Here is a 10,143-nt window from a genome sequence, read left to right as displayed (position 1 = left end):
AAGAAATTGGCAAGGAACAACACCGGCTTGGACTATATTCATGCATTCTTCACAATAGCCGAAATGTATGACTCCATGGGCAATAAATGGATGCATGCCTATGTTAGAAAGTATGGCTTGATCAACAAAGTCAAAGATATGCAATTCAGCATTTTTTTTTTTTTGAGAATTCAACATGTAAGCTTACGTGAAGAAACACAACACTCATGCATTAAATGTTGCATGGATTACTTGGCCATTATTGTTGACTTCCTTAACAATAGAATTCTATCATGTGCTGAAATTTGTGATATTTTGGCTGAACATCTAGCTATAAATAAAGGTGAGTATGAGAGAAGATGCAAGAGTAGCAAAAAGAGAGTTCCTACGTGAGCTAGGGAGATAGCAAAAGAACTTCTTTTGTGTACACACCAGAGTTAGGAAGTTAAAGTGTCTTGTAATTTGTCTAAATACAATAGGGTGTTCTCTATTTCTTTGTGAGACATCCTATTTCTTTGTGAGAACGAAGGGTATATTTGAGGTTTGGGTTTGTGTGATAGTATCTTCAAGCCATTGTTGTAATCTCCACAGTTATAGTGAAAATTTAATCTGTCACCTCCGTGGATGTAGGCATATTACCAAACTACGTAAGTTTCTTGTGTCATATTTTCTTCTCTCTCTTCTTTAACCTTGTGTTAACTAATTATTTCACCCAATTCTCATAACAGGTTCCAATTAACTTAATTGATAAAATCTAATTGATGAAGTTTTTAACGATTAAATAAAAAATCTGATATTCAATTCTAGTATATATAAAAAAAATTAATCAGTGTTTGAGTCCAATAATAAATAACTAAACACCATATATTAAAACTTCCTTTAAAATAAAAAAAATCCTTTGACAAGACAATACTTGTCTATATATCAAAAAGATAAAGTCGAAGAGAAATGATTTCCCATGGATTAAACTGAATGAATATGTAACGTAACACTAATTTCATCACAGATCAAAATCTCCTGTGCATCGCTCGCAGGTTTTCCCTCCATGCTTCGAAGCCCAGGACACGCACCCCAGCCAATCGTATCACGCCACGTAGCAGTTATCGGCGCCGGCGCCGCAGGCCTAGTAACTGCTCGAGAGCTCCGCCGCGAGGGCCACAGCGTGGTGGTCTTCGAGCGAGGCGACCAGGTTGGCGGCACCTGGGTCTACACCCCAAATGTCGAATCCGACCCGATTGGACTCGAACCGACTCGGACCACGGTCCACTCCAGCCTCTACGACTCCCTCCGCACCAACATCCCACGAGAGGCCATGGGCTTCAGGGACTACCCTTTCGTCCCCAAAGACGACCCGGACAGAGACCCGAGACGGTTCCCGAGTCACCGAGAGGTTCTGATGTATCTGCAAGACTTCACGCGCGAGTTCAGGATTGATGAGTTGGTGAGGTTTGAAACGGAGGTAGTGCGCGTGAGATTGGTGGAGGAAGAGGAGAAATGGAAAATAAAATCAAAACAGAGGTCAGGCAAAGAAATGGGTTTGGAATTGGATGAGATATTTGACGCTGTTGTTGTATGCAATGGCCATTTCACCGAGCCTCGTGTCGCCTATATTCCTGGTATTTTTCCTAACTGCTCCTTTCTTTTTCTTTTTTTAGAAACTATTTTTTCTAATTTTCAGTGTGCTTAGAACACTGTGGTGTAATAACCTCCCATTTTAGCAATCAATGAGCCAAAACCCACCCACATCCTGGGTGGGTTTTTACTTTTATATTCTAACTATGAACAGTTCGTTATCCTAAATAAAAATAAATAAAAAAAAAAGACAAAAAAAAAAGTAGAGATGAAAGAGAGAAGAGAGAGAAATTGAATATTTTATATTATTTATTGAAATAGTTTATATTATTTTAACGAGGTATATTTAAAAGTAGAAATTAGAAGAGGTTTGAATGGTAAAATAAAATGATAAAATGGATAAAATAAGTTTTGAGAATACTTTTAATAAATATTTTTTATTTTATTTTAATAGTATTTTGTGGCAGGAATAAATGAGTGGCCTGGGAAGCAAATACATAGCCACAATTATCGTGATCCAGAACCTTTTCGAGATCAAGTATGTGCCACATTTTCATTTTCTTCCCAAAAAAATGTATGTGCCTCTTTTGAATGTGAATAGTAAGTTCAGCTTAGCAGATGATTTAAAAAAAAAAAAAAAATTATACTGCAGTTGTAAATTGATTCCCATTTGAATTCCTTTAGTTCACTTCTTTTACTTTGAGAAATATTTCCATTATTTCACTTTTTTTTTAATGAACCGTTAAAAAATATTTTATAAATGAACTAAATCAACTAGGAATACAACATTCAACTCAGATGGTAAATCTTCTACCCATACATCAAGATTCGGTTCTTTTAGAAAAGGAATTAGCAAGCTAGTTGCCCTCCCTTTTTACACGTTCAAAACTACACTTATGAAAAGCACCTGACAAAGACCAAATTTCTTCAATTACATGACCAAACATAGGTTTTGAAGGCATCTGGTTGTTGATTGCTGTGATAACTCTTTAACTATCTTCTTCGAACTCCACCTAGAAAATGTAAAGTTCTCGAGCAAAACTTAACGTCCAGTTAGCTATTAAGGCTTCCACCAAATCTACCGGGTGAGGTAACATGATTTTTTGGCTAAGGGCTACTATTATATTCCTCCAAGAATCTTGAATCACTACTCCAATACCAGATAGGGAGAACTCAGAGAAAATCACTCAATCAAAATTTGCCTTTTACATTCCTTCACTTGGAGGGTTCCACTTAACTAGCACGGGTGCGTTTCGGGACTCGGGTGCGGGTGTGGGACTCGGCAATTTTTGAAAAAGTAGGGTGCGGGTGAGGTAAGACTCAGCGATTAAAAAATTATTAAAAATATTTTTATTTATATTTTCTATATATTTTTACTATTAAAATATTCTTAAAAAACACATTAATATACCTTGATTCACAAAACAAAGAAAGAAGAAGGCAAGAAACACATCTGAGGTCAGAATTTCGGCTACTCCAGTGAGTTTCAAGGCCGATTTCGGCCTGTTTCGGCAGTATCGGTCGCCGGCTGATACAACCCGATATGGCCGATACGGCCCGATTCCGGCCGAATTAGCCCGGTTCGGCGCGAATCGAAGCCGATTCGGCGCGAATCGAGCCGAGTCGGCGCGAATCCAAGAAAAAAAAAAAAAAAAAAACTCAGACGCAACACCGACGCGTGGTCAACCGCGTCGGACACAGGTGCGGCACCCTCCCAGCCGCGTCCGTGCTTTCTAGCTCAACACTTAAGCTGGACATCTCTATTTAATTTCCGCTGCAAATCAAGGAATTCAATGAGGAGTTCCTTTGCTTTCGATGCCACTTCTATAAAGCCCATGTTGGTTGTTTTTCTCTGATCCTATTGCGTCTTTGTCAAAGGCTCCAGGCGATCATAGAAAAATAATGCCACTGTGAGACGAGGAGCTTGTTCGAACACTGTACAGTCTGTTGTTTGTACTAACCGAATCAATAAACAATCTAAACTTCTTCTAAAATAAATTGAGGAAGCTAGTTTCTAACCGCCACACTAATTGAGCCTGGTCACATAACCATAAGGCATGTAAACAATCTATTTAGTGTTCCTCATAATGACTACACTGAGTTTCCTTAAGGACATTCCGTTTGAACAAGTTTTGCTTGGTCGGGAGACTCTTTTGCAGCATGCCACATGAAGTGCCTAATTTTGTTTGAAACTTTGAATTCTAGTAGTCCACTTAACAAAACATATTCTCTTATATTCTTCTGATATTAGGAGAAATTTAACAATGTGTAGAAACTACGTAGGGTAAATAAAGTCTAATATGCTTTGAATAACGAATCTTACCAGACCAATCATGTATTTTTGCAATGAGTTGGGATTGAGAGCAAGCACATATGTAAACACTGTTCTGTAATTAGGACCTACAAGGCTACAACTAACTGATCATTATATTATTTTTCGGTTTCAATTCTTTCCTTGCACTAGTGATTAGCTTAGCCTACCTTATCCATTTCCTGCTTTCAACAGGTTGTAGTTTTGATTGGGAATTCACTTAGTGCATTTGATATTTCTTGGGAAGTAGCTGGAGTTGCCAAAGAAATCCACATTGCAGCTCGAACGGTCATAGATGGAACATTTGGAAAACAGCCTGCCTATGATAATATGTGGCTTCATCCTATGGTAAGTCACCGACAATGCGATTGAGTGGCTATCAGGGTATGTCAATCAAGTAATTCTTCTTTTCTTCTTTTCTTTTTTGGTTTTTTTTTTTTTTTTTTTTTTTTTTTGGGGGGGGGGGGGGGCTGGGGGGAGGGGGGGGGGGTTCTATTTAGAAAATCTTCAATTTGTTTGATGAAATGTCTAGCATATATAAAAAAGAAATACTATATATAAATAAAGAGTATGTTAGGAAAGTTTCCGTTCACTTTTAAAAAGGATCATGTTTTAAGACATCCCAAATTGAATTAGAAGACTAAGGGACTAATAATAAGGTAAAACTGAATCACTGATTACAAGAAAGGCTAATTGAAAATACTAACCTTAATTTAAATGGCGCAGATAAAAGATGTATGTGAAGATGGTTCTGTAAATTTTCTAGATGGGAGCATTGTCATTGCGAACATCATTCTACACTGCACAGGGTATGCTGCATATATGCTCCAATAATCTGGCTTTGGCTTTGATTTAGGTCCAAAACTGAACCAAAAATGAAATAGTGAATGGTAATTAGAAGTCATTTATTTATTTTTTCAAGGTACAAGTATCATTTTCCTTTTCTTGAAACCAATGGCATTGTGACTGTGGATGACAATCGTGTTGGGCCACTATACAAGCAAATATTTCCACCAGCCTTGGCTCCACGGCTCTCCTTTGTTGGATTACCTTGGAAGGTTTATCCCTACCTAAAAATATATAGCGTGACCTCGTTTATGGTTGAATCTTTAATTTAATCTTATATAATGGTGGACGTTATGTTTTTGTATTTGGTTCATGCCAGGCCATTCCTTTTCCCATGTTTGAATTACAAAGCAAGTGGATAGGTGGTGTTTTGTCTAATCGATTCACGCTTCCATCACAAGAGGAGATGATGGGAGATGTTGAAGCCTTCTACTCATCACTTGAAACTTTTGGCACTCCAAAGCGATACACTCATTGTTTGGGTGATAATCTGGTAATTTTGGTCAATTCAGGAGCCTACAACATGACAGACTTTCATTTTTCCTTATTTAACTTTCATGCTAACATTAGGTATGGTGGCTAATGACCTATTTTCCATGTAAATGTTGCTAAATTATTCCAAACTGGCATAATAAAACACCATAAGGGTGCCTCAATGGTGCCTAGCAATAGAAAGTATGCGTCTGGTAAAACTGACTTGATTAATAGTAAAAGACCAGCTAAGGTAGAGGTAAGCTATTTTTTGGCTAGTGAAGGCAATTAGACTTCATTCTTCTAGTTCTGATTTCTTACTTAATATTAATTTGGTCGTGTTGAGAAAATATTTTGGATGTTGTTGTTCAGGTAGAGTACAATAATTGGCTTGCGAGTCAGTGTGGATGTCCTGCATTTGAAGATTGGAGAATGCAAATGGTTTTGGTCACTATCAAGAGCACACTAGCTCATCTTGAATCTTACCGCGATGAATGGGAAGCTCAGCACTTGGTTTTGCAAGCTTATGAGGATTTCATTAAGCACACCTCAAAACAAGTTTGCTAGTGATAGATCATAGATGTGTCTTTCCTTAATCAAGTTTCAAGACTCACCATTTTTCATTGTATCTCACATGCCAAAACCCTAGTCACCTTTCTATTGTTGGCTTCTATTCCTCTTGTTTAGTCATTGTTCTAAGCAGTAATGTACGTTAAGAATAACTAGTAAGTTGCCTGTGCGATGCACGGATAATGTTTTAATACTTTATGTAAATTATTTTTGGAGAATGTTGTATATATATTATAGCATATTTGTTATAAAACTTTGTTAGAGCATTCCCATTGGCAATTGTAAATGGTATATGTAGGGAAAATTTAGCATAAAGACACAAAAAGAGCCCAACAATTGGACTTGTAAAATTTTACAATTGCAAATTTTTTTTGCAATTGTGCTACAGTGCCATCCTACATTAAATATAAATGTAGGATGGCAATGTAGCACTTTAGTAAAAATTATAATATATTTTAATTGATAAAGTGGAAGAGAGATGGGGGAGAAGAAAGAGAGAGGGAGTTGTATTGGAATATATTATATTATTTTAATGGGTAATATATATTATTTTAATGAGTAGAATAGGAAAATAAAAGTTGAGATGTTGGTTGTGTTGTAAAATAGTATAGTATAGCTGATAAAATAGCTTTTTGAGATAGTAAAATAGAATGAGATGGAGGTTGCGGATGCGAATGCTCTAAGTAATGAGATCATCATAAGAAGCAATAATTATAAATTGCACACACAAATCCATTATAAATATTTTTTTCAAGTAATGAGCAATAAAAAAAAAACAACTTTCGAGTAATATTGTATAATAATTAAAGCATGTTAATTCATTCCATATTATTGATCTTTATTATGTGATGTAATTGTTAGGACATATGTGATTCACTTGTTAGGAATATATGTCATTATTTTATGTAATTGGCTAATCCTTTAATAAAACGCACTTTACTTGTTTTTGAGTAGATATAAGATGTTTTAATACTTCAAGAAACATTGTTTCAAGATCAAGTGTTGAAGTCATTCAAGTGTTGAAGTCATGCAAGTCTATCCAAGATTTAAGCTAAAAAACGTCTGTCATTAAAACTCGACAGCTAGCCATCCATCGAGCTTAAAAGAGCTGTTCAGCCTCGTGGCTCGACAGTAGCTCGACAGATATGGTATCTGTCGAGATTTATGAAAAACAGATTTTCAATTCTGTTTTGACTCCAATCCATGTTTATGCGTTTGGGTTTTCTTTTCTCACATAAAATGATTATTTTAAGGGTCGTCAAAGAGTACACAAGTTGCATAAGTGTTGAGCAAAGTTTGTTCAAGCAATTTGTGACCGGAGACACAGTTTTGCCCTAATTCATCATTCTTATGAAGAAGTTGCTGTATTTGTGCACTGTAGGGTTTTGTGACCAAGCATCTTCTTAATCTTCATTATTGGGATGAACTGAAGAACTTTGCAACCAATAAACTTCTCTAGTTGGTGATTGAAGTCGCGTATTGGGATTTGCGCAATTGGTTAGTCACGTACTAGGTGCCATGCGTCGAAATGAGAAATTGTCACTACAGAACAAGTCAAATTGCGTATTGGGGTAAGGGTCCAACTGTAAGTTGGTATAAGGTATTGGGATTTCTTTACTTGTAACTGCTTGTTGTGATAATAGTGGAATTTCGGGAGTGATGACCTTAAAATCACCCGGTGGGGTTTTTGCCGTGTAGGTTTTCCCTATTCGTAAACAAATCACCGTGTCAATTTAATTTCCGCTACATAGTTAGTTTAATTGGAGATTTGTTTGTGCTACCACGCGTTTGCATGTTAATTAACTTAATTAATTCACTTGGTTAAATTAATTGGTTAATTTATCACAAGGGATCAATTCGTTTTTGGCCTATCAGTAATAAAGAGCTTCATTGCGAAATCTTGTTTTTTTTTTTTTGTTTCTTCAATGCTTTGTTTTTGCAATATGGCAATGCTTGTAAATCTTGTTAAGAGGTATATTATCATCATCTATTTCTTCATCTTTAACGTTTGAAGTTTAGTCTGTCCTTATTTGTTCAATTTTGAGATTTCATCACTTATTCCTTTTGTTGCATCATTTGTTTTAATCACTAATGAATTAGCATTGGAAGATTCTTAACTAGATCTTACAAAGTTTGGACTTGTGGATTTGTTGTTGCTAAGATTTTGCGTAAGGATCCGTTTGGATACTGTTTATTTTGCTGAAAACCGAAAACATAAAAAAAAATAATAAAAAGGTTGTTGTTCACGTGTGGTTTACTGTTCGTTTGCCTAAACGCACTGTTCATGTCCAATGAACAGTGCAAGAGGCATTGGTCAAAAAAAAAAAAAAAAAAAAAAGGCAAATGTAGGAGAATAATTTCTATCCAAACGCATACTAGGTATCTGCATTTATATTAAATTTTAGTGATGTAACAGTTTTTTGCAAATGATTTTATATTTTTTTGTTACTTTATAAGGAATAGTGTAGCAAAAAAGTTAATATAGCATATTGGATTGTGTATTTTTTTTTTTCCTTCCATATCTTTAAAATGAATTATTGGCTTCTATGGATGGCACCTATTCTTTGAACTTGATTTTAGGTTTCTTTTGATTCTATTCTTTTAGAAAACATATACATTCTCCAATTGTAAAGGGGTGGTTTCTCTCTCTACTATTTGATGATTTTTTTTAATTTAAATTTTATTTTATTTTATTTATCTTGGGTCTCATACTATTTTTCTCATTGTTTAATCGCAATGCAAAAATTTAGTTTAATTCAAGATCATCAAAGTTGTTGGCCAATATCCTGTACTCATGGGCCTATCTGTTGGGAACTTAATTGCTTGATGAGATGAAATGGTAAGTGTTTTTTCTTGAGTCATCTTTTTGGGGTTTTTTTGAATTAATCTATTCTATAGGTGTACTTTTGGTGTTGCATAACATATGCTCGATGAAATCTCTTTTAAATTTGCTGTGAAATCTTTTCATTCAAAGTTTTTTCCCCTCCTCATGTTGTGGTTCTAAGTAGCTATACTATGGTTGTAAAAAATTAATTTTTCTATGCAAATGATTAATTTGGTTATTATAGAAATTTCCCAAATATATTTATTTAAATAAAAAATTAATTTGATTGTAGACAACTTAACTACTTTTATGACTCCATGAATTAACTAATATGCCATTTACTATGATATACAACAAATTTTGTGCATATTGTTTATAGGTTTAATTTTCTTTCTTGCTTGCTTTGCACTTCCTACGAATGGTTTAAGAAAAAAATTTCATTGCTTGCTTTGACTAATTTTGCTTATTGTTGATTTCATCAAAGAGCATTATTACCAACAAAATAAAGAAAAAAAGAGAAAGGGAGAATTGAGGCTGTGGGTCATAATAGGTAGGCTTTTATTTTTTATTTATATTTTTAAATGTACTATTATGATTTTATGAGATTGTTATGCCCCTTTGTAAATTATTAGCCATTTGCTCTAACCTCTAAATTTGGAATGATGTTCTAGGACTATATAATGGTTGTTGGAGCATCAAAGCCAACTGCAGTGGCTGATGTTGATAGGTTTTCTAGTATGAAAAGGTAGAATGTTGGTGAGTTTTATTTAGTTTCAATTTATTTATAATGTATAAATTGTGTTTCACATCTTCAACCTTATGAAGTTTGACGGGGCCAAACAAGTTGGCATAACAATTATCATGGAATTTATTGTAGCATAGGAACTATAAAGCAATCTACTATACATAGTCATGAATTTTGATTGGGTAAAATACTATTTTGGTTCCTAAACTTTGACAAAAATTTGTTTTTCGTCCCTAAACTTTAAAAAGTCCTTTTTCATCCCTAAACTTTGTAAAGAGTTTTTTTTTTTTTTTTTTTTAATGGTTTAAAGACAAAAATAGGGATGAAAAAGGAACTAATTTCAATAATTTAGGGATTAAAAGTAAAGTTTAAGGACATAAATAAAACATTTTCAATATTTTAGGGATGAAAAACGATCTTTTCAATAGTTTAGAGACGAAAAATGAACTCCTTAAAGTTCAGGGATGAAAAAAAAAATTTAATAAAGTTTAGGAACTAAAATAGTATTTTGCCCATTTTGATTCAATATATCTATTATACCAAGCAATAATTGATGCTTTTGAATGCTTCAGATTCTATCCACAATTTGTTCAGTTTTCATGGATAATCTATTATTTCAAGTTTAGGTTATTCATGATAATCAAATTCAGAGTTTGAACTTTTGGATTAGGTTTACTATAAATGATTGCATCATTGTGGTGTCCTTCATTGCTTTGAGAAGTAAATTTTGACTTGAATGAATAAGATGAACTAAAGTATATATGAATGAAATAAGATGCATGTGGCTATGGGGAAATTATTGTGTACTCCCTCCTCTCACATGAA

The 10,143-nt window shown here is 34.4% G+C and overlaps 1 protein-coding gene across 8 annotated transcripts in view; it reads left to right on the top strand.

Moving 5' to 3' along the window:
* The first annotated feature begins 334 nt into the window (after positions 1–334).
* The window catches only part of LOC126710413 (flavin-containing monooxygenase FMO GS-OX-like 4), a 31,324-nt gene continuing 21,515 nt past the window's right edge, over positions 335–10,143 (top strand). For 2 of the 8 annotated variants that reach the window (XR_007649658.1, XR_007649661.1), the window contains exons 1-7: positions 1,025–1,595; positions 2,019–2,089; positions 4,058–4,210; positions 4,589–4,671; positions 4,785–4,920; positions 5,028–5,201; positions 5,279–5,438. Coding sequence is in view for 2 of the 8 variants with exons in the window: in XM_050410852.1 (XP_050266809.1) it covers positions 1,025–1,595; positions 2,019–2,089; positions 4,058–4,210; positions 4,589–4,671; positions 4,785–4,920; positions 5,028–5,201; positions 5,552–5,746 (1,383 nt within the window). In the remaining 6 variants the exon portion in view is untranslated. Of the gene's footprint in view, positions 627–1,024; positions 1,596–2,018; positions 2,090–4,057; positions 4,211–4,588; positions 4,672–4,784; positions 4,921–5,027; positions 5,202–5,278; positions 5,439–5,551; positions 6,016–10,143 lie in introns of those variants that run through there. The other 6 variants (XM_050410854.1, XM_050410853.1, XR_007649660.1 and 3 more) reach the window with 5 other exon arrangements.

Source organism: Quercus robur, chromosome 12, assembly GCF_932294415.1.
Source record: "Quercus robur chromosome 12, dhQueRobu3.1, whole genome shotgun sequence".
NCBI classification, from domain to species: Eukaryota; Viridiplantae; Streptophyta; class Magnoliopsida; order Fagales; family Fagaceae; genus Quercus; species Quercus robur.
Note: the sequence above shows the minus strand (reverse complement) of the source record. Positions and strands in the feature narration are given on the sequence as shown.